Source organism: Peromyscus maniculatus, chromosome 8 (genome assembly GCF_049852395.1).
Source record: "Peromyscus maniculatus bairdii isolate BWxNUB_F1_BW_parent chromosome 8, HU_Pman_BW_mat_3.1, whole genome shotgun sequence".
NCBI classification, from domain to species: domain Eukaryota; kingdom Metazoa; phylum Chordata; class Mammalia; order Rodentia; family Cricetidae; genus Peromyscus; species Peromyscus maniculatus.
The window spans coordinates 87,781,395-87,809,190 of NC_134859.1; the positions used below are offsets into that span (position 1 = coordinate 87,781,395).

Genomic DNA, 27,796 nt, shown 5'->3' on the forward strand with positions numbered 1-27,796 from the left:
GCCTTCAGTCAGGCCTCTGAGGTCCCTCAGTCCCCTGCCTCGCAGCCTCATGCCCATGCAAGAGACTTCTCACAGCATGGCCCCTGGCCCAAGATCTCCAGAGAACTTGTGAGGAGTGGCCAGAAGTTTTGGCCTACGCTGTACCCAGCCTTCCAGGAGATTCTGCCACACACCGAAGTTTCCGAGTCCGCACACAATGCCTTGGCTCCGCCCCCTCCTGCTTTCCTCTAAGCCCACACTTGGCTGCTCCCTTGGGCTGGATGCATTTTCCTCCCTGAACTCCTGTGTGTCCTGAGTTGACCCACCCCTCTGGAGACTGAGAAAGTGAGCTGAACAACAGCCTGAGACCTTGTCTCAAAAGAAAAAGAGGGCCGGGCATTAGGGGGCATAGCTAAGTGGTGGAGAGTTTCCTTAGCATGTTTGAGGTCCTAGGTTCAAGCCCCACAAAGAAGAGGGGAAGAAAGGCCACCTTGGGCTTTCCATGGCTCTTCCTTCATGTACTTTTATATTTCATAACGACCTGGGGTGGCAGGAGCCAACATCCTGTTATCACCAGTTCCCCGACATGGTGCCAGGCTCAGGGGAGGAAGCCGAACACACTCAGTGAGGGCTGGCTCTCCATCAGGAAGAGAATGTGGAGAATCTGAGATGGCTATCGTTCCCATTTCCCAAACATTTTCCAGCAGGAAGAAAAGCCGCCCCTGTCTGCCATCCAAGTCCATGCGTGTGTCATCTCAGGCTGTTGACTCCCAACTAGTTCCCCTTCTTAGGGTCACGCTGACGACTGAGAACTTTTTCCTGTTAAAGCCACCCTCCCTTGACACATGATGGAAAGGAAACAGGACTCAATATTGTCCTTCAGAAGACTCCTTTATTGTAACATAAAATACACAATTTTGTGGCTGTTCCAATTTATACACAATACTTTTTGGTGGCTATATACTAATCTGCCTCAACACTAAAATATGTATCTGAAATAAAATGTTAAAAAGAAAAATTACAGAAGAATATTTTCATTGTTAGAGAAAGCCACTTTGAATCTTCTTCCACCCCGACAAAGCCCCCCCCACGCCACACCCCCAAGCTGAGACCTTTCAGGACTCACGTGTGGGTCTGTGAGCAGGCAAGAGGTGGGTGGAGATCTGCCCTGGCCTCGTCTTTGTGTGCAGGAGTCGGGCAGAGAGAGAGAGAGAGAGAGAAAGAGAGAGAGAGAGAGAGAGATAGAGAGAGAGAGAGAGAGAAAGAGAGAGAGAGAGACATGCAGACAGGGAACACAGCTTCCAGTTCAAAGCCTCTCCCATCTCCAGGTACAGCCTCAGTAAAACCCAGGGGAGCGAAGCGACCGTGTGGAAGCCTTACTTGGGCACCTTCTTCTCCAACCCAACTCGAGAGTAAGCTTGGAACCTTCTAGGGGTGCCAGGCTGCTCTGTTACCCCCATGCTCTGGGGCCGTGTCCACAGTAAATCTAGAAGTGCGTCAAGTCCACACCCTTGGGAGGGTTACCGGGACAAACAGGCCACATGACAGGTGGGGAAGAGTCCCATAAGCCTGGATTCCTCAAGCAGCTCCAGCCTTCTCCTGAGGGGGCAGGGAGAGGCCTCACGCCGCCTCCATCCAGCGAGCACCTGAGGCAGAGAGGCTACCGCCAGGCATAGAAAAATCAGTGTACAAAACCAAGCCAAGGCAAGCAGCAGCTTTTAAAAAGTCATCTTCCAATAAATAATTTACGACACAGGAGTATTTTCCTTTAACAGTAAAACACTGATAAATTCAGAAGTTATTTTTGTAAAAAAAATAGGTTTATTTACTTGCATGTATAAAAATAAGGTTTTGGGGCCCTCCTCTCCTGGGTGTGGCTCTGCCCGTGTTTGGAGAGGAAGCCAAGGAGGGCTTTGCAGGCCTGAGAGGTAACCGCTCTCTGCTTGCCCCTCTCCCTGCCTGCCCTCTGCAGCCCCTTCCTTCCTTCTGGGGACACTCCAGCCGTCCTTCTCGTTCCTAAAGCTTACCCAACTTCCCAGCAACCTGCTGACTGCATTTGCCTAACTCCCAACAGCACCCAGCACCCCACGGTGGTGGCTGCCTGCGTGGCAGGCTGGCCCCAGGTATGGGTCACAATCCCTACCACCTATTCCTCAGGACACTCTGTGACACTGGCGGGAAAAGGGGTGACCTGGGTACAGAGGACCCAGGACTTGATACAGGAAGAGAGAACTTCGATGTCAAATTAGGGTGCAAATGGGAAAAACATAAAAAGACCTGATTTAGAAACAAAACCACCACTGGACATTTGCAGAAAGCCGTTATCCACAAGCTTCTAGAAGAGCCTTGGATAATGTAGGCACAGCCTCGCCACAGCACAGAGTGGGGGAGGGTAGCACAGACGGGCCACGCTGGCAGAGCACAGGGCATCACCTGTCAGCCCTGGGCTGGGTGGCCCTCCTTCCTTGCCATTATTTTGTTAAACATATCCACACGAGTACACACACATAAGCTGAGTGGCAATCTAGAAACAGAGACTGAGGAAGCAGAGGACAAGGAGCCAATGTTAGGACGGGTTAAGTGGTGGAAACAGCCACCACCCATCCAAAAACCTGCGGCCACCTTTGCCCCAACACTCTTTATCCAGCTTCCCTTCCCATCCGTATGCGCAAAGGGGACGGGGACCTGTGAGGCATTGGCTTTCTCCATCAACAGACAGTCACCGACATTTCAGAAGACAGGAGGAGACAATGGCAGCTGGCGTGGACTATGGACTGCCTGGCCGAGGGAGGAAGGCTCCCCAGAGAGGAGGTGCTTTTTCCTCTCTTTGTCCTTTTCTTACTTGAACAGTCGCGTGTCAAAGTTCGGCCACCCTTAAGACACATGGCCAGGTTCCAGGGTCCAGGGGACCGACCGCCTCTTTGCACGAGGTGAAAACAAGCCCGGCCCCTGCCCTGGCACTGCAGCTTAGACTGGACAGCAAGGGGTGGAGGGGGGGGGGAACACAACGTGCAAACCCACACATTCACACTCACACACACTCCCTTCACTGGTGCCACGATGCACAGGAACACTAAAGTCACAACTATATTAACACTTCACATTATGAGTATTGTTTCCAAAGAGAAGCGATTCATGGAATTAAAACATCCACAAGAAAGTTCCTCCGCGAGGATGATGAAGCTGCAGGCGGCGAGGTCTGGTCATGACTGGGCATGAGGGATCCACTGACTGTCCATGGGCCGGCCTAAGAGTTCCTCCACGCGCCGCGCCACGTCCATCGTGTCTTCTAGATCGAAGTCCCCGTCGGTGTCAAGGACAGAGTCGGTGCTTCAGAGGGCAAGACAAGTGATGGAGGGCAAGACAAACGGTTATCAGAGGTCACCTCACACCCCACAACCCATCAGGTGAGAGATCCGGGCTGTCCCTTTCACCTAGGTCCTCACTGGAAAGATCCCCTGATACCTTTGCTGGCTAGGTCTGCAGAGATTCAGTTCTCAGTACCCACCCTAGCTGCCCACATCTACATTGCAGCCATTCCTTAAACACAGAGTAGCACATCTCCATCTTCAGAGAAGACGAGCAGATGCCATTTGCTCATGGGCACTTCATGCTTCAAATATCAGATGGATTCCCCCCACCCTCCCACCCCCCGCCAGAGCCTGGGCCTAGGCTGGGTGAGGTCAGATCCAGAGAACCTTCAGGTTCCTTTGCCTCCCACTCCAGGCCTTAGGAAGTCCAGCCTAAGGCAAGGCCCCAGTACCTCCCCATATGCCTCCAAGAGCACGACCTACTTCTGTGAGTACATGTTGTAGTGAGCCTGGGGGCACACTGCTGGAGAGGGGGCCTGGTCCATGTAGGTGGCGCCGCTCCCCGCATCTGTAGATGCGTTAGCAAACCTGTGGAAGGAAGCAGAACACAGTCTCAGCCACGTGGACTGGTGGAGGGGACTGGGGACATCTTTTTTCAGGACACAGGAGGTTGGACCCCCAGGGGCCTGGCCACAGCATGATGGAACTCAGTTCCTTCTCAAAGGCTAAACTGAGTTTACCAGGGGGTTAGGGATGCTGGACTCAGCAGCAGAGAGTGATGAGTGCTGGGATGGACACAGCGTGGAGGGAGAGGCACCGGGAGAATAGAGCTGGGCCCCGGACACTTACTCAGGGACCACTTGCTTGATCTGCGGCTTCACGTATCCGTCAGCTGCTTTGGCTGCGGGGAGAAGAACAGTGAAAACCAGAGTCCTCAGAGGCACCTCCCTCAAGAACCCCTCTTTTCTTGGATTAGGACACAGCCACCCAATCTTAACTCAGGACACAACATGGCATGTAACATTTCTGTCTGCTGAGAGGCCTGCTGGAGATGTGCAGCTTAGACTAAAACCACAAATCAGCCGCCTTCCAGGTCGGCTGACGTGATTTAGAAAGTCCACAGAGAGAAGACTGGTACTCCCATGCACTTCGAGTCAGCTGCTGGTGCCGTACATTTGTGAAAGTAACTTCCTTTTCTTTTGAGACAAGCTCTCACTATGTGGGCCAGGCTGGCTGGGAACTCTCCATGGAGTTCAGGCTGGCTTCAAACTCAGAGATCTGCCTGCCTCTGCCTTAGGAGTTCCCAATATGTCTGACTCTTTTTGTCTGTGCTGAGGACTGAACCGAGGCCATCGCACACTCGACAAAAGCTCTACCCCTAAGCTGTGTTCTCAGGCCTCTTTTCACTTTTGCTTTTGAGACAGTGTCCCATGAAATTGCACAAAGATGGCTTTGAACTCACTCTCTACCCCAAGCAGGTACCGTACTTTGGATCCTCCTGTCTCAGCCTCCCAAACTGAGTTTATATGCCTGTAATAGCTTTAAAAATTCATGGTTGGAACAGGCAAGATAGCTCAGTAGTAAAGGCTCTTGTCCTAAGCCCGATGACACAAGTTCCATCCCCAGGACCCACACACACAGTGGGAGCAGAGTGCTGGCTCCGGTACATTGTCCTCTGACTTCCACATTCGCACCATGGCATGTGCGTGCATTGCACACCCACATACACACACACACACACACACACACACACACACACACACATACACACACACACACTCAGAGGAAAAAGACAGATTAGGTTTCTATGGAAATCACAAGTCTTTGCACTTGAGAAAATAAAACTTAAATAACAAAGAAAATACTTTCTATATAGATATATGAATAAAGTATCATATATTTTCTTGTATGTATGTGTGTACACATGTTCATGTGTATGCATATGAATGTGCATATGTGTGCCTGTGCATGTGGAGGACAGAGGACACCTTGGGCGTCATTCCTTAGGCATCACCCACCTTTTTTTGGTTTTTGAGACAGGGTCTCTCTTTGGCCTGGAACCCAATGAGTAGGCTAGGCTGGCTGGCCAACAAACCTCAGAGATCCACTGTCTCTGCCTCCTTAACACCAGGATTACAAATGTGTGCCACATTGCTGGGCTTTTTTTTTTTTTTTTTTTAAAGTGTGGGCTCTAGGTATCAAACTCACAGCAAGTACTCTACTAACTAAATGATCTCCTCTGCCTCGGGTAAGTATATTTCTCTATAAAAATATAACTTTAAAAGGAAAATAAGGAAGAAACACAAACATGCTTTTCACGGAAAAAAATTACAGGTGGTGGTTGAAGAATCTCGGCTCAGGAGCTAAGGCAAGCTGAAACCTTGGCTTGGCCATGTCCCAGTCACGTGACCTTTGGCAAATTATTTTATTTCTCAGTGCCTCAGTTTCCTTCTATGTAAAACAGGAGTAACAGTCACACTTCTGAGAGCTGGTCCAAGGATTAAATGAGATACTGTGGTGGTCTGAATAAAAATGGCCCTCACAGGCTCATGTATTTGAATGGTTGGTCACCAGGGAGTAGAACTGTTTTAAAGGATTAGGAGGTGTGATGGTTTGAATAAAAATGGCCCCCCATAGGCCCATGGGAGTGGCCCTATTAGGAGGTGTGGCCTTGTTGGAGTGGGTGTGTCCTTGAAGGAGGAAGTGTGTCACTGGGGGAGGGCTCTGAGGTCTCAGATGCTCAAGGCAGGTCCAGCGTGGCAGTCTCTTCCTGCTGCCTGAAGATCCAGATGTAGAACTCTCAGCCACCTCTCCAGCACCATGTCTGCCTGTGTGCTGCCATGCCGATAATAGACTAAACCTCTGAACTGTCAGCCACGCGATTAAATACTTTCCTTTGTAAGAGTTGCCATGGTCATGGTGTCTTTTCACAACAGAAACCGTAATTAAGGCAGGAGGTGTGGGCTTTGAGGTTTCAAAATTCCATGCCAGGCTCAGTCTCTCTCTCTCTGCCTGCAGATCGGGATGCAGCTCTCAGTTAATGCTCTAATGCCATGCTCCCTGCCATGATGATAATGGACTAAGCCTCTGAAACTGTAAGTCAGTCCTCAGTAAAATGCTTCCCTTTATTAAGAGTTGCCTTGGTCATGGTGTCTCTTCACAGCAATAGAAGAGTGACTAAGAGAGATACTGCAGGAAACGTGTTTAGGAAAATTCCTGGCACAAAGAGGCATTTAACAAATGCTAACTATGTATTATTCTGAAATTATTATCATCATATGTAAAGGTTACCTAGAAATAGAGAAATACATGTAAGACCTACCAGGTAGTTTTTTTTTTTTTTTTTTTTTTTTTTTTTTTTTTGATTATTTGAGACAATGTCTCTCTGTAGCCCTGGCTGTCTTGGAACTCACTCTGTAGACCAGGATGACCTCGAACTCAGATCAGCTTCTTCCTCCCAAGTGCTGGGATTAAAGGCATGTGCCACCACTGCCCAGCTATAAGGTAGCATTTTTATGCCAACTAGACTGGCAGACATGAAATGGATGACTATCCTGTGGTTGGCAAGAGGACAGAAAAGCAGATGTCCAACAGGTGTCTGTGGGGGAAGTGAATTTGGCCTTTTGAAGGCAATTTTGGAAAGGTGTATCAAAAAGCTTAAAAAGCATTAGCCCTTTGACCTAATTCTGCTTAGGAATTTATCCTAAGGAAATAGTTGAACAAGATACTATGCTAGGTTATCTCAATCTCAGTCATAAGTGAAAATGAAATTAAGTAATAAGAATTGTAATTACCTAACCTTGAATATAGTACAGAATCTATGTAATGGAATCCTATGCAATCATGAAGATTCACTCATGTGGCATGAATGCATTACTGACCTGTAACTTTTTTTTTTCTTTTCCCCCCAAGACACAGTTTCATTGTGTAACCCTGGATGTCCTGGAACTCACTCTGTAGACCAGGCTGTCCTTAAACTCACAGATCTGCCTGCCTCTGCCTCTTGAGTGCTGGAATTAAAGGTGTGCACCACCACCACCACCACCACCACCACCACCACCACCACCACCACCACCACCACCACCACCACCTGGCTCTGACCTGTAACTCTTGAGAGGGGGCGGGGGGATGTGTGTGTCTGAAATCAGGGCACAAAGGATAATGTATGGCTTAACCTTTCACCCTGGCCTCCACTGCTTAAGCGCCCTGGCCTCAGCTCCCACCATCAGCATCCTGCTTGGCTGGAAGCAGCCTCCTGGCTCTGGGGAGCTTTTCGGCCACCCCAGCTGGACTTACTCTCTCGGCCTAGGATGTTTGCTCTCTAGATCTTTGCGAAGCCAGCTTCCTTACTTTGTTCAAGTCTCTTCACGTGTCACTTCCTCAGAAGCCTCCCCTGAGCACTCTGGAGAAACGATGCCCGCTCCCCGCACCTCACCCCCTCACGGCTGCAGCTGCTGAGGGTTCTTCAGCAAATCCACTGCTCGGTAAACACGCGTCACTGTTGACTCACTTGCTGTCTCTGACCAGACTGCAGCCTCCACATCAGAAGCTCCCAAGTACCCGGGGAGAGAACAGAACACACATCTACAGAATGCTGAAGACTGCCACCGAGCTGTCTACAGAGACTAACTTCCAGATGTGTGCGATGCCTTTCTTTCTGACAAATTTGTGCACTTCCTAACATTTTTAGGATAATATGGGGTATTATTTTGGCCAGGAGTGGTATTGTGTGACTTCAGTCTCCGGCATCCAGGAAGTAGAGGCATTTTCACTGACAAATACTGCATGGGGTTCACATCTGCCCTGGGTATTTCTTGAACAGCAGTGGGGTGCTGTTTGGGTCTCACGCAGGAAAGAGATTTGCCCATCCATGCATACACACATGTACACATATATACACATGTATGTACACACACATACTAGCAAAAACTCAAACAAAATCAAAAGTAAAGTCAGTACAAAATCCACCACAGATGGACACTCACCGGTGGCAGGCTCACACGGGACTGGCGTGTAATACTTAGAATAGACTTCATCCTTCGGCCGGTCAGGAAACACGTATATGAGGTAATTCAAGTCCCCCAAGCGGTCAGCCAGGGACCGGATGGAGAAGTCTCTAGTGGTGAAAGGCATCAGGTTCCAAAACATTCTTTCCTCTAGAGCAATAAACAGAATAATCACGTTCTAACCATGATTTCTGAATGTGAGATCTTAAAATCCACAGACTTAAAATTCAAGCCCCTCATTAAAATCATGCCAACAGAAATGTTCATCCCCAAACAGCCACAGGCTGTGGATAGGGACCCCTGAGATGTCTCGATACACAAGCAGATGCATCCATCACTTCCCTAGAGATCCAGAGATCTCAGTGGACTCAAGTTCAAGTAGGGTCCTCCCCTGTTTGAAAGACATAGCTCCGGGGCTGGAGAGACGGCTCAGCAGTTAAGAGCACTTGTTCTTCCAGAGGACTGGGGTTCAGTCCCCAGCACCCACATGACGGCTCACAACTGTCCATAACTCCAGTTCCAGGGGATCCTTATGGCCTCTTCTGGCTTCTGGGCACTGCATACATGTGGCACACAGACAAACGTTCAGGCAAAACACCCACACACAAAATAATAAAATAAAGAAAAGAAACAGCTCTTATGGACCCCGATCCTATTCTCTAGGAAGCATGCCCACAGCCAAAGAAAACCTAGGAGCGGGTCAAGCTGGGAGAATCTTGAAACCACAAAGCACACAAACTGGCAAGCTACTCTGCTTCACTGTGAGGGTCAGACTAAAGAAGGGACATTCTGCCGGGCGGTGGTGGCGCACGTCTTTAATCCCAGCACTCGGGAGGCAGAGTCAGGCGGATCTCTGTGAGTTCGAGGCCAGGCTGGGCTACAGAGCGAGATCCAGGACAGGCACCGAAACTACACAGAGAAACTTTGTCTTGAAAAACAGAAAGAAAAAAAAAAAAAAGAAGAGACATTCTTGAGTGGCAATGCTCAGTGGCAACACCTTACATTAATTAGGGAATCACGGAACTAGTGTATTATTACTGTTCAGGATGACTGGAACGATCTCCAGGCTGAGTAACAAAGAGGCAAACGTTTCAAAAGGGAAGTGGCTGAGACTCTGGCTGTTGCCCATTTTAAGGCTATGCTTCAGCATTTCCCATAATAAGATTGCTCACAGGCCGCCTTACGAGCAGCTGCGTCATCGTTAAGTTAGTGATTCCTGTAATGAGGACTGGCCCCGACAAACAACATGTTCTCAATGAGATGGATCAGAATCATTTTTTTTTGACAAAACCAGCTAACTTTGGACATAAAGCCAAGATGTGTTGCAGAAAGGGAGAGGTACCCACGAGAGTCAAACTTCCAGGCAATGGTGATGCCTCCGATCTCGGAATCGCTGAATCTCAGCAGGAAGGTCCCATCTGGCTTGTTGATGAGCAGGTCATGGGCCTGTTGCTTGTTCACGAAACCCAAGATGGCCCTGCATGAAAGAGGCAGAGGAACAGAAGCAGGGGTAACAATGCCAGAGAGAAAGCTTTGGTATTCTAGTACTGACTGAATGGGAGATGGCAGCCCCAGCTGCTTGGGGACTGAGGCAGGAGGATTGCTTGAGCTCAGGAGAAAGCCTTGGCAACATCTAATATAAATAAGCAACAGGCCGGGCGGTGGTGGCGCACGCCTTTAATCCCAGCACTCGGGAGGCAGAGGCAGGCGAATCTCTGTGAGTTCGAGGCCAGCCTGGGCTACCAAGTGAGCTCCAGGAAAGGCACAAAACTACACAGAGAAACCCTGTCTCAAAAAACCAAATAAATAAATAAATAAATAAATAAATAAATAAATAAATAAATAAACAAACAAACAAATAAATAAAATAAAAAATTAAAAAATAAAATAAAAAAAAATAAATAAATACGCAACAGTAAAGATGATTCTCACCCATCGTTCCAGTGAGGCTTGAGATGTTTCTTTAACACCTCCATCACCCCGTCAAACCACTGCCAGAAGGTGTAGTTCCGTCCCGGCAAGTTCTCCTGGACGGAGACAACAACGAACAGGAAGAAAGCCGGAGTGAGCACTGGAATGTCAGCTGCCCGTATGACAGACAATGTGCTGCAAAGACACGGGTCCCGTATTCTGTAGAAAGACCCCCCACACACAACCTGCTGAGGGTTGGCTTCTTCTGAATTAGCGTTAAACCTAGATGTCACCCAGGAGGTAGGCAAGACTCAATGGCCTTGGTGTATGTGAACCCACCCTGTCACATGGAGCAAGACAGCAAGGCGGGGAACAGGAATCTCGCTCTGTAGCCCAGGCTGGCCTCCAACTCACAGAGATCCGCCTGACTCTGCCTCCCCAGTGCTGAGATTAAAGATGTGTGCCACCACCGCCCGGCAGAATGTCCCTTCTCTAGTCTGACCCTCACAGTGAAGCAGAGTAGCTTGCCAGTTTGTGTGCTTTGTGGTTAAAAGATTCTCCCAGCTTGACCCGCTCCTAGGCTTTCTTTGGCTGTGGGCATGCTTCCTAGAGAATAGGATCGGGGTCCATAAGAGCTGTTTCTTTTCTTTATTTTATTATTTTGTGTGTGGGTGTTTTGCCTGCACGTTTGTCTGTGTGCCACATGTGTGCAGTGCCCAGAAGCCAGAAGAGGCCATAAGGATCCCCTGGAACTGGAGTTATGGACAGTTGTGAGCCGCTGGAAGCATAAGGCTGAATTCTGAGGATCAACTGCCAGAGGACAGGACTGAGCTTGAGGACCCAGCTGCCAGGGGGAGAAGACTGAACCCTGGGGACCCGGCTACCAGAAGAATACAATTGAACTTTGAATTGGTTTATTGCCTTTGTTCAGGTTCTCTATAAAAATGTGCGAGGAAGAGATGGGGAGGGCAGATTTGGCTCTGACTTCCCAGACTATCAGGCCTCTGAAGAAACTGAAAAGCTTCAAATCCTGGCCAATGCTTATGGACAGGCGGCATGGGCTGCTTACAGACAAACATCTCCACTATCAGACGCATGCAAATATCTCTGCCTGTTTGCTTTTTATCAATCGTCCTAAAGCTCCAAAGACAAGCCACAGAGGAAAGGGAGAGGCAAAGAATAAAAGCCACAGTCCTCGTACCAACCCCCAGGGGAGCCTGCTACACCTCCAGCTAGATTTGGTGGACCTGCCTCTGGCTATTTCTGACACATGTGACATGTGACAAACAGCATCAGTATCCCCTGGGAGATTCTGAGAAATGCACATTTTCCCAGGCCCACCTCAGACCTGCTATGAATCACAGCCTGCGCTTTAATAAGATGCAGGGTGGCTTTGTAGATCTGACCTGAATGAGGCCACAAGAAGCCACAGAGAAGCTGACGTCACACACACACATTCCCAGTAATTATCAGCCAAGTACAGTAACTAGGTTCTGTGGGAGGCGAGGGCTTTACCACAGTGTCGAAGCTAGGCCACTGAGGCCCGTTTCCCCACCTCTGGTGACCAGCAACTGTGAGCCCAGAACCACTCAGAAGACTCAGAAGCCGTGAGCTCTCTGAATCAAGGGCATCTGAAAGTCTGGGGTGAGGACATACGGGGGAGAAGATTAACTGAAGAGCCAAAGATCTGACACAATCACGAATTTGACAGATGCCAGAGGAAATGTTTCCTCTGTCCATACCCCCTTCTGGGAAGTTGAGGGTCCCCCAGAAGCTGTGCTGGCGTTCCACATCAGAGCTGCCAGAACAGAGCCGGGGAAGGTTGGCTAGTGTTTGCTGCACCGTTTCCTTCCTAAGAGAAGGAATGCATTAACTGCATGCAAGCTCCAGCTTCCTCACACCACGGAAAGACGTGACTACATGAGACCCAACTAACTCTCCAGTGCTCCATCTACACAGATGTTCCTATGACTTTGGGTAGAGTTTACGAAAATATGAAGAACAGGGGCCCAGGGCGGGGGAACTCCAGCAGACAAACATCTGGAAAGACTGGAGTAAGAGCAACTGGCAGCCAGCCGCTCACCCGGTTGAACTGGGACCAGGACACCGACATGCTGTTGTAGTCCTCGAGGTGGCTGCTGCTGCTGTTGAACAGTTTCTGGGCCAGGAACACCAGGTTCTCCTTGGTCAGGCCGCGGTTGCTCTGCACTTCGGCCTTGAATTTCATGTTGAGCGCTTCACACAGCTGCGGCCAGAGCACCTTGTCAGGCACGGCAAACGGCACCCTGCCCTGAGAGGGAGAGAAGCCGGCGTGTAAGAGAACAGTTGCATGACGGATTCTCTCAGGCTGCAAAAGAAAAGCAATGGTGGCTGGGGAGAGTTAGAAAGCGCTGTCTTGCCAAGCCTGAGTGTATTCAGACTTTGACGGGGTGTCCAGTTCTGAGAGACACACACGGTTCTACTTTGTGGTCCTCGTATACGACACAGCTAGGGGGCCACCTCGAGCTCGGTGCACTGGCTCGGCAGCTGCTGACCATGCAGTCTGACTCTGGTTCTAACAAACAGAGTCAGAACAAAGCATCGCCACGCCGAGGCTCCTGGGCTAGAGTCACTGGAAGTTTAGGTATTGAAAACATTGCCGGGGGTGGGGGTGGGGGGTGGGGGTGGGTGAGACATGCCTGTGATCTCAGCACCCCAAGGGGCAGGAGCTCAAGGTCATTTTCTGCTACATAGAGTTTGAGGTCAGCCTGGGCTACACAAGATCCCATGGGGGGGGGGGGGGAGAAAGCAAAATGACAAGGCTGGCTTTCTAAGTGAACACACAGAGAATGGGCACACACATGTATGGTCACAAGTGTAACACTTCTAAGTATACACAGAGAGAGAATGGACACACACATGTATGGTCACAAGTGTAACACTTCTAAGTGAGCACAGAGAGAGAATGGACACACACACATGTATGGCTGCAAGTGTAACACTTGCCCTTGACACCTGCCAAGAACTCTAGCTCAAAGTGAAGCAACTTGGCATGGAAGAGTGGAAATTTTCTAGTTGGCAATTTTATTGATAAAAAGGTTAGTGTAACAATTTTATAATTAATTTAATTTTACATATCAGCCATGGATTCCCCTGTCCTCCCTCCTCCTGCCCCTTCCCCCACCCTCCCCCCCATCTACTCCCCCATTCCCATCTCCTCCAGGGCAAGGACTCCCCTGGGGATTTAGTGTATGAACTTTTAATAAATTGCTTCTCATTCCAGCCAGCCGGCTGGTCAATGGGTTACAAAGGTGCAATTAGGCTGGAGGAACGTGGTCTGGGGCTCAGATCACACTAGGTGACTGTAGTGGCATGTTTCTAAACAGCCAGAAGAGGGGACTTTCTTCCTTCCTCCCTTCTCCCTTCCCCCTCCCCTTTCTGTGGGAGTGGGCGGGGGTGGTGCACATATGTGGAGGCCAAAGGTCAGCCTCAAGTGTCATTCCTCATGAGCTTTCTTTTTTTTTTTTTTTTTGGTTTTTTTGAGACAGGGTTTCTCTGTGTAGCTTTGTGCCTTTCCTGGAACTCACTTGGTAGCCCAGGCTGGCCTCGAACTCACAGAGATCCGCCTGGCTCTGCCTCCCGAGTGCTGGGATTAAAGGCGTGCGCCACCACCGCCCAGCCCTCATGAGCTTTCTATGTGTTTTATCTTTTAATTTATTACTGGGGCTGGAGAGATAGCTCAAATGATTAAGAGCACTGGCTGTTCTTGCAGAGGACCTGGGTTTGATTCCCGGCATCCACATGGCAGCTCACAATCGTCTGTAACTCTAGTTCCTGGGGATCTGGTGCCCTCTTCTGGCCTCCATGGGCACCAGGCACAACATGGTACACATATCTATATGCAGGCAAAACACTCACTCATACACATAAAATAAAATAAAATAAAATAATAAAATAAAATAAAAAACTCAGGTCTCCATATAAGCATTTTACTAAGTCATCTCCCAGCCCCCCTTTTTAGTTTATTTGAGACAGGGTCTCATGCAGCCCAATCTGGTCTTGAACTTGATATTAATATATAGCTAAGAATGACCTTGAACTTCTGATCCTTCTGACTCTAGCTCCTAAGTGCTAGGATTACAGGAGTGAGTTACCATGCGTGGTCAGTGGACTGTCAATGCTCTCTTTTTTTTTTTTCTTTTTAAAAAGATATTTATTTTATTTTTAGTTGTGTGTCTCTGTGTGTGCTTGTACATGTATGTATGTGTAGGTGACCACGGAGGCCAAAAGAGGGTGTCAGAGTCTCCGGAGCTGGAGTTGAAGGCAGTTGTGGGCCACTTGGCTGGACTCTGGTGTTCTGCCTGGGAGCCGTCTCTCCAGCCCCTCAATGTTCTTAGCACATGAAAATCATAAGTGTCCAGGAGATGGATATGCTAGTTACCCTGATCTGACTACTACACAATGTATCTGTAAATTAAAATGTAACAGTGTATGCCATGAATATGTGCAGTCTTAATGTGCCAGTTAAACATTACAAAGAAATTCTTCTCCTTCTTTCCCTTTTTCTCCTTTTGAAGAGAGGCTCTTGCTATGCATCCCAGGCTGGCTTCCCAGGTGCTGAGAGTACAAGGATGTACCACTGCCTGGCAAAGTCTTCACTTTCTTCTATGGTTGCTAAATATTCTGCAACGGAGAAGACCAACATTTGCCAAGCCCTGAAGATGGGCATCAATCTATCAGCCTCCCGTCCTTAGCTATGACAAACAAGGCCACATTGTACTTATTACATAACATATACATAGTATTTGTGCAGAATAAAATCCCATTAGAACATGTATATTTTATTGTATGAAGGTGTCCCTATGTGTGCATGCACATTTATGTGGAGGCCAGAGGTGGACATACAGTGCTTCCTTATTTCTCTCACTGAGTCTGGAGCTCAGTGAGATGGTGAGACTGTCTGGCCAGTGAGCCACAGAGATCCTCATGTCCCTGCCTCCCCAGAGCTGCGATTACAATCAAGGGCAGCCGCACTGGATTTTCACATGGGTTCTCGGGAATATGAACTTAGGTTTTCATGCTTGTGAAGCAAGCACTTTACTGACTGAGCCATTCCTCAAACCCCTGTATTTATTTACTAATTTTTTTTTGAGACAGGGTCTCTTTATGTAACCCCGAATTGCCTGGGACTCATGTAGACCAGGCTGGCCTCTGTCTTCCAAGTGCTGAGCTGAGACTAAAGGTGTACCACCATGTCAAGCTTTCTGCATTTACTTTTAAATAGCTAGCATTTAGCCAGGTGGCGGTGGTGCATGCCTTTAATCCCAGCACTCGGGAGGCAGAGCCAGGCGGATCTCTGTGAGTTCGAGGCCAGTCTGGTCTACAGAGTAAGTTCCAGGAAAGGCGCAAAGCTACACAGAGAAACCCTGTCTCGAAAAAACCAAAAAAAAAAAAAAAGATACCCTAGCATTAGTTTAACTAAAAATGGGAAAATACATATTATTTGGGCAAGATGTCCTACTGATGACACACTGCAGGGCATGTCAAGGTTACGGAGAGCTCTGTGGAGAGCAGGGACAGAAATGAAGCAATCCAATCCAGAAGGTTTATGAAGGCAGAGTGCGCAGCGGCCTTTTTCAAGAGTCTAAACTCTGGGTTTGTAGCACACACAGGGAAGAATCTCATAAAAAACCCTGCCTTTGCAATAAAGCGTGGTTGTCTAAAGACGACAGCTGGAGAGCCAAAGGATCTTGCGTTATGCACTGGAGAAGGACAAACTCTGACGTGCTGGATAACAATGCTCCTTTTATCATAAGTTCTGCTGGAAATATGCAATACCGATCTCTGCTCATGGGAATGCTTTGAAAATGTTCATCATGGGCTAGGGATATAGCTCAACTGGTAGAGTGCTTGCCTAGCATGCACAAAGCTCAGGGTTCTATTCCCAGTACTTCATAAAAAAAATGGATGTGGTTGGTAATGCCTGCGCTGCCAGGACAGGGGGAGGGGAGAAGGTCAGGGGTTCTTTGCTGCACAGTGAATTCAACACCAGCCTGGGATGCTACATGAGAAAAAAGAAAGGGGTGTGGAGAGAGAGAGAGAGAGAAAAGGGGAGGGGGAAGAGAGGCTTGCAGGGAGAGAGGGGAGGGAGAGAGAGAGCGAGAGAGCTAGCACAAATGCTTGTCAGTATGCAAGTATAATTCTGTGTTTTGGGGGATGCTTAAGCCCACAACGTATTTGTTCCTCAGACGAGCACGTCATTCTTTGTGAGACCGGGGATGACTCAGAATATGAGACCTGGGAAGAGCGTTGAATGTCATCCTCATTTACTGGCACATGACTGAGGCCAGTTCTCAGCTAAAGTAAACTCTAGATAAGGCCTAGCTCCCCTCCCCCCACCAGCCCATCCAGGGTTGCTCTGAGGATTCAGGTATTTACAGAGCATCTCCTGTGTTACTGAGCTTAGCCTCAGGATGGCGCCATGGAGCACCATGTTACCTGTGCTGCAGGTACCAAATGGAAAGTCCTTTGAGTCTCTCTAGGCCACACGAACTTCCCACGGCCACCGCGGGAAGAGGCTGGACATCAAACTCTTTCTCTTCCCACACTTTCTATTCTGTCTCCCAAGGAAAATGGCAACCCGCGCCCACCCCCCACCCCCCCTCCCACAGAGGGAGAGAGAGAACCAGTCTTGAGATCTGAAGACCCTCAGACCGAGGGATCCACTCACAGGCTCTGCAAAGGCGTTGTCCCAGAGGACAGTGGCTGTCGCATTGTTGTCCTGGCTGCCGTGAACGATGACAACCACGGGGAGCGACAAGGTCTGGAACAGAGAGGGATTGATCACGTGGGCCACTTTCGTCCCCTTCTGTCTGGTTTCAGTCAAGTTTCAGGGCTATACCTGAAGAACTGGAATGGTGCTGGCGACAGCTGGGACCTAAGCTTCAAAGGCTAAGATATTTAATAAGATATTTAACCTATCCACCTATCTCTCTAATTCTCTAACTAACTAGCTAGCTAACTAATTTTTTCCTTTTTGGGAAAAGATCTCACCTTGTACCCTAGGCTGACCTTCAGATCATTGTACAGCCCAGGCTGGCTTTAACTCAATTTTTTTTTTTTTTTTTTAGATAAGAATTCATGTAGCATACACTAACCTCAAGTTCCCTATGAAGTGGAGGCTGGCCTTGAACTCCTGATCTCCTGCCTTTCCTTCTGACTCTTCAAGTGCTAGGATCACAGGCTAAACTGCTGCCATGCTCAGCTTTGATTTCAAACTCTTTTTGTTGTTGTTGTTTAGTTTTTCAAGACAGGGTTTCTCTGTGTAGCCCTGGCTGTCCTAGAACTAGCTCTGTAGACCAGACTGGCCTTGAACTCACAGAGATCCGTTTGCCTCAGCCACCACCCAGCTTGATTTCAAACTCTTGATTCCTGCCTTAGACTTCCAAAGACAAGGAGTACAAGTATGTACCACAGTCCCTAGCTGGATTATAGGTATTTTATAGGTGAAGTTCGTTAGATATTCTGAAGGATGAGACAACTTTCTCACGAGCACATGAAGGGCAGGAGAGAAAACAGAAGAGGATAAGGAGATGTTTCTATATACTTGTAATCCCAGCTTTGGACACTGAGAAAGGGCTTCAAGCTCAAGACTAGCCTGGGCTACAGGGTAAGTTTTAGGCTAGTCTGAGCTACACAGTAAGACCATATTTCAAAAAGCAAACAAACAAAAACCCCAACCCACTAAACAAGCAAGTATAAAACCACACAACCACAAAAACTCCCACTCCAATCTATTCTTAAATTCACACTGAGTGGTCCCCATGATTCAGCTTCACATCTTCCTAGCGATTTCAGTTTGTTACTGTTTGAGCCTAAAGTGGATTTGAGAAAATAATAGCTCTAAGGATAAGGGTCTTTCCATTTCCCACTTATCATCAATACAAAAGAAGATACTATGTGGTCATAATTCTTTTAGCATATAAACAGTATGCACAGATACTGTATATATACCACACAAACAAACACACACTGAACACTACACATATACTGTATGCATACATATTGCACCAATATACCACACAAACACTGCACACACATACTGCACACTATATACACACTGCATATATAAATACATCTGACATACACTGTACATATGGTACATATACTGTATACCCACTCTGTAAATATGCATGCACACTGTGGACATACACTATAGGAAAACAGTGTATACAACTACACTCACACACACTCTACACACTATACATTGTACATACACACACTGCAGTACATACTATGTATATACTGTATACACTATATACACATGTACAATACACACATGTTGTACATATATTGTACACATACATCGTATATACACATTGCACAATACTGTATACATATTATATAAACATGCACACAATATACATACTGCACACACACTATATACATTTTATACACACTGTACATACACCCCACACACATATGGTCTACGTGCTATACATATGCATGCATATCATGCACACACACTGCATACAGTGGATACATACTATACACACACACATATACAGGCTGACAGAGAGAGGACTTTACCTTGACTTGGAAGACCAGCTCATTCCCACCGACGCTGAACTGTGAGTCAAACAGGATTGTGAACTTCTCTTCCGTCACCGACTCCGCGCCGCGGCGATCAGATCTCTTGATTCGTTTTAGGGACTGCAAAGGAGAAGCAGGAGATGAAGAGGCCTAAGCCACGGAGGGAGAGTCCACTGTGCCTCTCTCAAGTCCTCACCATGTTTCTGAAGTGGGCGCTGAGGGTGCCAGTGGCCTGGTGATACTCCATGACACAGCAGTTGTTCAGGATCTCGCCGCTGTAATCACTGCAAATCAGACAGGAAAGAAGCTGTGGACGCCATAGGCACCCAGAGCAAGCTGGGGCTGGGAAACGAAGGGGGGCATTAGGAGCAGCTGCCACTCAGGGGAGCCTGGCTATCCACATGGCACAGAGGTGACCTTGAGCAACGTGTCCCCACCTAATGAAATGACAGCACACACACACACACACACACACACACACACACACACACACACACACACACATGCACGCGCACACACGCACTCTCGATATTCATTTTCAGAAGAGCAGAGGGAAAACAGGCATCAGACATTAAGGGAGAATTTTCATCTTCCCTCCCAGGGGCCGAGGAGAGTGCCAAGAGGGGACACAGAAGCGCACGCACTTGCGGGTGTTCTCGTTCTTGAGCAGGGACTTGGCCTGCTGCTCACTGATGATGGTCGCCTTCACCTGCGGCGGGTTCATGTGCACATTCAGCTTCCCACCCACCAGCAGGCGCACGGTGGCTGCGAACTTGGTCTGGGTCTTCAGGACCTGGGGAGGTTGCTTCTCGATGATGAATGTGCTGCAGGGGCACAAGTGTCCAGACCGTTGGCCAGGTGCTGGCTCAGGGGAGAGAGCTAGGAGCCAGCCGGGAGGGGAGGGCCTGCCTGTGGGGCCCACTAGGAGAAGGCAGACAGGCGGAGGAGGAGGAGGGGCCTGGCCTCTGTTCCCGGGGAGGGCATGGGGGGGTTGGAGACAGGTGTGAGGGAGGCTGGACACCAGGGTGCTTCCTGCAGTGTCCCCAACACACCCCGGGCCAGGACAGCCACAGCAGCGGAGCCACTGGGGCCACAGTGGGTGGGGGAGGGTGGAAGAGGGCTGAGGCAGAGCTCTGGGTTTGGACGGCTCCTGGGCCTCAACCTGGCCACCCCCAGGAACTGCCATGACTCTCTGAGCATGGCCGGGAGGCAGCAGTCACCTGGTGACCAGAGCTGAGATGATGTCTGTGATGGTGGCGTTGACCTCGGCCAGCATCTCCTTCACGGGGCCTGGGATGGGCAGCTGCTGGCAGAGGTGCTCGGCCCTGCGGATCTGCTGCCGGTTCTGCCAGATGATCTCGGCCAGCTTCTCACACCTGCAAGGAGCCCGGGGCCCTCAGAGGGACAGTGGCTTCTGTTCCAGCACAGGCCAGGGGAAGAGGACACGTGACACTTCCTCCCAACAAAGACACACCCCCACCCAAGGTGCTGCCATTGGCCACTGCGACCCTGCACAGGCACAGAGGAGAGTCCCATTTTCCTAAAGCAGAGGACAGACAGGGTGGCCCCAACTTGGAACCAACCAGCTCAAGAGCAGCCCTGTCCATTCCAAGGCACCACTGCCCCTTGGGGGAGGTGGCACGGGACTGAGGAGCCAAGTGCCATCAGGAGCCAAGACACTGATAAGTGAGAACTGTCACGGACAGTGGGAACCTGCTGCTCAGGCCAACACAGGGACAGAAGAGGCAGCTGGCACCACTGGCCAAGCCCCTGCCCACCCTGCCCACCTCTCGTCCTCACCAGGACTGCAGCACGTCCAGGCTGCCCTCGGGGGGACCCCCGTTCCCGGCCAGCTGCTGCCGCCGCTTCCACTGGATCAGCTCATCGTCCAGGATGATGGTCTGTTGTTTCCGAAGCAGCTGCAGGGTTTTCTGGTGCTTTTCAGCCAGCTCCTGGGGGAGGGAGGGCACAGCGGCCTCCTGGGTCCCTGGGTCCCGGGGAGCAGCCCGCGGGCCCTGGCCTAGGACCCAGGGCTTGGCCCTACCCTCTCCACCTGCCCCACCTCACATGCACCCCAGCAAAGAGGGGGTGGGCCTGTTCTCATCTTGGCTCTGTCCCGACCTGGTGCTGACTCTCAGGTGACAGAGCGCCCTCCCCTCCCGGGGCAGAGGGACGCAGGACCCACTGACCACACGGTACTGCTGCAGTGTCTGAGCCTCTCGCTGCAGCCAGGCCTCCAGGGACACTTGCTTCTGCTGCAGGGCTGTCTCCCGGCTCATGCGCTCCTGGGGGTTCAGCTGGGCCAGCTGGGCAAACTGGGCTGGAGGAGGGGACAGGACACCCACCACCGTCATCTCTTGTGGCCAGTGGGAAGTCTGGAGGATCTCCCACGCTCAGGGCCAGACACCCCATGGACAGCATTAACCAGGAGTATCTCATAATGAAGGGGCTGTCTCAGAGACAGTCTCTAGTCTCTGATGAGGGGTCTCCTGACCTAGCCTCTCCTGGGCTGGGAACAGGTGCTTGATAGGGAAGCAAGTTATTGGTAGTGCCTGCCTCCCGTTCACCACACAGAGGGCACCCTACGGGGCATCAGGGTTGGCATTAGATTGTGTGTACAAGCAGCCCTGTGGTTTACCAGCTGGGTGAACTTGGGCCAGTTTTTTTTCTTTCCTGTGCCTCAGTCTCCCATGTATAGAGTGAGAACCCGGCAACAGTTCAAGGGGCGGCTGTGGAGACTAATGCTCCCATGCCTCTTTTTATGTATGCTGGGGATCAAACCCAGGACTTGGTGAATGCTAGGTGGGCGCTCTCCCAACTGAGCCACATCCTCACCTTTCAACACATCAGGACAGACCCTGAGACGCAAGCAGGACACAGAGTCATGGGAGGAGGATCTCTCCTCAGCAGCTCTGCTCCATCCACGTCCAGGCTTGAACTACCTGTCCATGACCACAGCTTGCCCCTTCCTTGTCCCTCACGCCACGCCCAGAAAAAGACCCCGAGTGTCGGCATAACCGTCCCCTCCAGTGACCCTTGCCAAGCATCCTTATGCAGGTCTTGCCAAGAATTTGTGCGCACTGGCAGGTCTCATTTAAGTTCGTGGCTGGCCTCTGAGAACATGTCACACTGACCTGGTCCTTGCCCCAGGGACACACAAGCTGGGACAGACAAAAGCAACATGAGCCAGCCAGGACAAGCCCACAACTATAATTTATGCTGGCCTGAGGGTACAGAACTACAAGACACGTTCTTTCTCAGTGATTTACGATCTGGGAAGCCTGCAAGTCAGGAAATAATGGCAAAACAGTGATGTGCTGTGGTCTAGACACATGCCCTTGGAAGACTCAGGCTATGTGCCTGGCGGCATGGGGACAAAAGTCTTCTGAGGTTCTTACTTTCCAAAACTGTTCTTAGATTTATTTTATGTGTATGGATTTTGTGTCTACATAAATGTCTGTGTTCCATGTGCATGCCTGGTGCCCACAGAGGTCAGAAGAGGGTGTTGGATCCCTTGGAAGTGGAATTACAGACAGTTTTGAGCCACCAAGTGGATTCTGGGAATCAAGCCCAGGTCCTCTGCCAGAGCAGCCAGTACTGTGAATCACCTGAGCCATCACTCCAGCCCCCTCTGAGAGTCTGACACACACATGCAGGCGTGGAGAGGAAAGTGCTGATGCTCCCTGTACCCTGTAGTGTCAAGACGGAATGCTGGTGAGGCTCCATAACCCTTACGAGGCTTCTCGGTTTCTGTGTGTCCCAGAGCAAAGGCTAGAGGACACTGTCCGTCAGGCACACAGGGGCACAGGAAGGCCCTTCTGAAGAACTGCACACAACACTAAATGGTGGGAACCACAGACAGAACCCCTTCAGTGCTGGGAGGGAAGCCAGGGCCCCACACATACTATGCAAGCACTCTATCACTGAGCCACACCCTGAGCCCCTAAATAGCATGCACAACCATTGATCACTTCAGCAAGGCTGCATTTATCAATGCTCATCCTAACAACGTATCATGCCCTGTATGTGCTATTTATGAAACTTTGAATGCCTTCTCAAAAGGAAACCTCTTCTAGCAAGGAGCCTGAGTGAGGCCCCCACATCTCCCTGTCAGGTGCCATGTGCTCTCCCTCCACTAGCCTCACCCTTCCAGTTCCTTCTTTAGTGTGAACGGTCCCATTTCACTCGGACATAGGCTCAGAATGGAACTGGGTTCTCTTCTGCTTCCTCGGAGTGGCTCTTGGACCTTACTCCCGCGCCCAGAGCATCCTGGCCTGTGATGCAGCCTCACCTTGGATGCGCAGGCTCTCCTGATACTGGATGATGAAGTACTCCTGGGTCTGCTGCAGCTTCTTCAGCTCGTTCTCCGTGTCCTGCGTGATCAGGCGCAGCTCCTCAAACGTCTGGTTGATCTGAAGGTGCTTCTGGGACATGGCGTCAGCAAGACTTCCAGCTGGAGAGCTCCCCTGGGGACAGAAGAGGAGAGTCAGGGTGGGCGGAAGCCTTCAGTCTTACTCCTTAGGTGAAGCTAAGATCCCAAAAGTTAAATTGGAGGTCAGAAGAAATCACAAATGCCATTCGTGAGAACTGGGATAGAACTGAAAATGTGGAGAGAGGTGACTGCAGGGTTCCTTCATGGTAAAAACTCCTTCCTGCTTCAGCTCTGGCCTCCACCAGAGTATCCCATATAGAATGCACGTGACTCCTTGAGAGACTAGACCACCACACGTCCCAGGGTCACCCGGGTCTTCCTAATGATTATGATGACCCCTGCTTCCATATTTATTCATTGACCTGATGCCATGACTGTGGCTAAGTTGGGGCACATTGGAAGTACATGGTCTGTGTTGATTTCAGGGCCTTCTGGTGATAAAGTCATTGGCTTCCACCATGGATAAAGCCACATGTCTCAAAGGTATCCTGAAGCCCTCAGATGGAGCTATGAGGGTGGGTTGGGGGCACGCACAAGGCCTTTGTGGATCTGGCTGTTGAAGTGACTAGGTTTGACCCACCCCTTCAGCAGCTGACCCAGAGGGCACCAAGAAATTTCTAAGGAATCTCACCTGAATGTGAGCATGCTTCAACACAAAAAATGATTTGCTTGGGGTCCAATTATTTTGCACATGCTCACCTTGCTTTACAGCTGTATCCTTACTGAAGTTATAAACCTAAGATCAGCTCCCTAAAGAAACACTAGTGCATATCGGGCCAACTCACAAAGTGGGGTCTAAAGGGGAACAGATCCAGAAGGGCTCCCCGGCTCCCACACCTATGGGCACTCACGTTGTTGGCCTCCCGGACCAGCCTCTGTTCATTGTACAGAATGTGCCGGATGCAGCGGACCAGCTCCATGGGGCAGCGGTCATAGGTGTTCTGAAAGAGGACAACAGCAGACATCACTTTGTTCCGGTCTGCTATGGGTTAACCTGACTCAGGACACGGAGCACTCAAGATGGAGATGTGGTCATGGTGGAGTCATGAGTTCCTCTCATATGGGCAGAAGTGAGGAAAGGACATCATGGAAAGTGCAATTACAGTAAAAAGGTAAGGCTGTTTTTGTGTTCTGAATCTTAATGCCTAAAGCACTACAGCAACATTCTTGGAAATGGGCAAGTTTTTAAAGGCCACAGCAGACAAGACACAGGACATTGAAATTTCCTATCAGTTATAATCAGAATTACTACCACAATGAGGGGAAGATGGGTACCTTCTTTCTCTGGATGGGGGATCCCAGGAGGACACAACATCAGTTATTTAGAGTTTGAGACCAGCTTAAACAACATTGTGAGACCCTAGCTCATACTGCTCTTACAGAAGACCAGAATTCAATTCCCAGCACCCATGTCAGGCGGCTCACAATCACCTGTAACTCCAACTCTAGAAGACCTGACGCCCTCTTCTGGCCTCTGAGGGCACCTGTACACATATGCATACACACACACACACACACACACACACACACACACACACACACACACACCACACACACACACACACACATTTAAAAATATTTAAAGTAAGGAAAGGAGATAAGTGATTATTTTAAAATGTTAATGTCAAAGCCAAAATAAGGTTGTGATATGTTTTTAGGTTAAAAAATAGTAAAAGGTGGGCAGAATGGCTGGGATAAGAGGGTTGCTTCAAGTTTAAGACTTGCATGGGTTATCTCAAAAACAAACAAAGAAGTCACAAAATTGAAACCAAACCAAATAAAACATTAAAGATATATAACAACTAGATACAATATGTGAACCTGGACTGGAGAGTGGAAAATACCTAAAGGACATTTCTGAGGCAGCTGACAAAATGGATATAGAGACAGAATATTAAGTAGAAGTATGTGTGGATGGTAAACACTCTAAAGTTGATAACTGCATTATGGCTGTGTAAGGGAAGGTTCACGTTCTTAGAACTCAGGGGAGGGATATAACACATGCAACTTACTCTCAATCTAAAACAGTGTGGGGCGGGGGAAGGGAGAAGGAGAGAGGAACGGGAGAGAGAGATGGTAAAGCACATGTTGGTAACAGGTGCGTCTGAGCATGTGCAGGGGGCTCTGGACTGTTACTGCAACTTTCTGTAGATTCAAAATTATTTCTTTCTTTCTTTTTCTTTTTTTTTTTTTTTTGGGTTTTTCGAGACAGGGTTTCTCTGTGTAGCTTTGCGCCTTTCCTGGGACTCACTTGGTAGCCCAGGCTGGCCTCGAACTCACAGAGATCCGCCTGCCTCTGCCTCCCGAGTGCTGGAATTAAAGGCGTGCACCACCACCGCCCGGCTCAAAATTATTTCAAATAAGAAGTTAAGGGAAGGAGTAAAAGTCATGGCTGGGAGCAGTGCACACCTGTAGCCCTCATGGCTGGGAGCGGTGGTGCACACCAGTAGCCCACACTGAGGTTGGCGTGGGGCACACCTGCAGCCCACACTGAGTGGGGCTGATGCAGGAAGGATTCCAGTTTGTGGCCAACCTGAGCTAAATAGTGAGGCTTTTTTCCTTTTTTTTTTTTTTTTGGTTTTTCGAGACAGGGTTTCTCTGTGTAGCTTTGCGCCTTTCCTGGAGCTCACTTGGTAGCCCAGGCTGGCCTCGAACTCACAGAGATCCGCCTGGCTCTGCCTCCCGAGTGCTGGGATTAAAGGCGTGCGCCACCACCGCCCGGCGCTTTTTTCCTTTTTAAAAAATATTTTATTTTCTATTTTTACTTACGTATATCTGTATGTCACATGTGGGCGGTGCATGACCTTCTGTAGAGGTCAGAAGAGGGTAAACAAGTTCCTGGAGCTGGAGCTGCAGGTAACTGTGAGTCCCCTGACGGGGGTGCTGAGAACGGAACTCAGGTCTTCTGGAATAACAGTGAGATGGCTGGTTTTGTGTCAGCTTGGCACTTACTAGTTGGAGTCATCAAAGAGGAGGGAGCCTCAATTTAGAAAATGCTTCCTTAGGCTTGGGTTGCAAGCAAGCCTGTAGGGCATTTTTTAAACCAGTGATTGATGGCTGAGGGCCCAGCCCATGGTGGGTGGGGCCACCTTGGCTGGTGGTCTTGGGTTCTATAAGAAAGCAGGCTGAGCAAGCCACGGGGAGCAAGCCAGTAAGCAGTACCCTTCTGCATGGCCTCTGCATCAGCTCCTGCCTCCAGGTTCCTGCCCTGCTTGGGTTCCTGTCCTGACTCCCTCCAATGACAAACAGTGATGCGGAAGTGTGAGCCAAATAAACCCTTTCCTCCCCAAGTTGCTTTTGCTCATGGTGTTTCGTCACAGCAATAACAACCCTAAGACAGACAGGAAGCACTCTTCACCACAGAACCAACTCTCCAGCCCCACAGTGAGACTCCTGTCTCAGAAGGTAACAGCCATGACCACAAAACCAATCAGAACCATAGGCAGGGAACACATACTTCTACAGTGCTGGGTGAAAGACTGGGAACACACGTGTCCACAGAAGATGAAAGGAAGGGAGATGTCCTCGAAGGGACAGGGCCTAAGTGTGGTCAGCATTCACACCCACCTGGAGCTGCGTGGCATAGTGCCCCAGCTTGATCTTCAGCAAAAACCCATCTTCCCCCACCTGGTGCTCTGCCTTCTTCTGCAGCTCCTGCACCAGGCCCTCCAGGAGCTGGGTGGCCTTAATGTTCTCCTGTGGATTATCAAGATCTATTGAGTCCCTAGGGGAAAAAAATTACACAATCTGTATACATACATGCACAGGAGCCTGTACACATGCAGTCTCTACATACTACATTGGTTTTGTGGGGCTTTTTTTTTTCCCCTCTGGAGACAGAGTTCTAACATTAAACACAGACTGGCCGGGAACTCAAAATTGTCTTATCTCAACCTCCCGATATAGTGCCGGGACTATAGGTGTGAGCCATCATGTGAGCCTGAAACATGATTTCTTCTTAATATTCAAATGTGTTAAGAAACATCCCAGTAGCTGGGCGGTGGTGGCGCATGTCTGTAATCCCAGCACTTGGGAGGCAGAGGCAGGCGGATCTCTGTGAGTTCGAGGTCAGCCGGGTCTACAGAGTGAGATCCAGGACAGCCAGAGCTGTTAAACAGAAAAACTTTTTCTCAAAAAACAAAACTAAAAAAGAAAAGAAACACCCCAGTACCCATTAACTAAATGTTTACATTGTTCTGTTCTAATTACCATAGCTGAACTGTACATTTCTTCTTATAAATAAAAAAATAACAGCCCCCCCCCCCTTCTCCTTCCCTTTACTGACCGATTCTGGTATTAACCCGTTTGCCTCCTAGGAACGAAGAGGAAAGGTTTCTTTCTGCACTCTGAAGGGAATAAGGGGTCTGCTAACTTCCGGTTTATAGTCCCAGCTCCAGGGCGTAAGGGGCACAAGGTCAAGACCGTTCTGCACGCCCTTTCCAGCCTCAACCGGTTCCAGGCCCCTAGTCACTGCCCTTTGTAAGGAACCCTGGAAAGGAGGCATCAAGGCAAAAGCGCCTGCGAGTATTCACAGCCAGGAGAAATCTCTGTCACCGCTGCACACGTGGGGCTTGGACGCAAGGCCG

The 27,796-nt window shown here is 49.5% G+C and overlaps 1 protein-coding gene across 4 annotated transcripts in view; it reads right to left on the bottom strand.

Moving 5' to 3' along the window:
- Nucleotides 1-851: 851 nt before the first annotated feature.
- Nucleotides 852-27,796, bottom strand: part of Stat5b (signal transducer and activator of transcription 5B) — a 72,750-nt gene continuing 45,805 nt past the window's right edge. For 2 of the 4 annotated variants that reach the window (XM_076543402.1, XM_006992900.4), the window contains exons 3-19: nucleotides 26,778-26,934; nucleotides 24,062-24,151; nucleotides 23,070-23,244; nucleotides 20,968-21,098; nucleotides 20,579-20,730; nucleotides 19,999-20,154; nucleotides 19,423-19,602; nucleotides 18,975-19,062; nucleotides 18,776-18,898; nucleotides 16,917-17,009; nucleotides 12,291-12,497; nucleotides 10,229-10,323; nucleotides 9,643-9,773; nucleotides 8,276-8,446; nucleotides 4,140-4,191; nucleotides 3,774-3,878; nucleotides 852-3,309 (exon numbers count right to left, since the gene is read on the bottom strand). In XM_076543402.1, coding sequence (XP_076399517.1) covers nucleotides 3,183-3,309; nucleotides 3,774-3,878; nucleotides 4,140-4,191; nucleotides 8,276-8,446; nucleotides 9,643-9,773; nucleotides 10,229-10,323; nucleotides 12,291-12,497; nucleotides 16,917-17,009; nucleotides 18,776-18,898; nucleotides 18,975-19,062; nucleotides 19,423-19,602; nucleotides 19,999-20,154; nucleotides 20,579-20,730; nucleotides 20,968-21,098; nucleotides 23,070-23,244; nucleotides 24,062-24,151; nucleotides 26,778-26,934 — 2,233 coding nt within the window. In that variant the 3' untranslated portion in view covers nucleotides 852-3,182. The remainder of the gene's footprint in view (nucleotides 3,310-3,773; nucleotides 3,879-4,139; nucleotides 4,192-8,275; nucleotides 8,447-9,642; nucleotides 9,774-10,228; nucleotides 10,324-12,290; nucleotides 12,498-16,916; nucleotides 17,010-18,775; nucleotides 18,899-18,974; nucleotides 19,063-19,422; nucleotides 19,603-19,998; nucleotides 20,155-20,578; nucleotides 20,731-20,967; nucleotides 21,099-23,069; nucleotides 23,245-24,061; nucleotides 24,152-26,777; nucleotides 26,935-27,796) is intronic. The other 2 variants (XM_076543404.1, XM_076543403.1) reach the window with 1 other exon arrangement.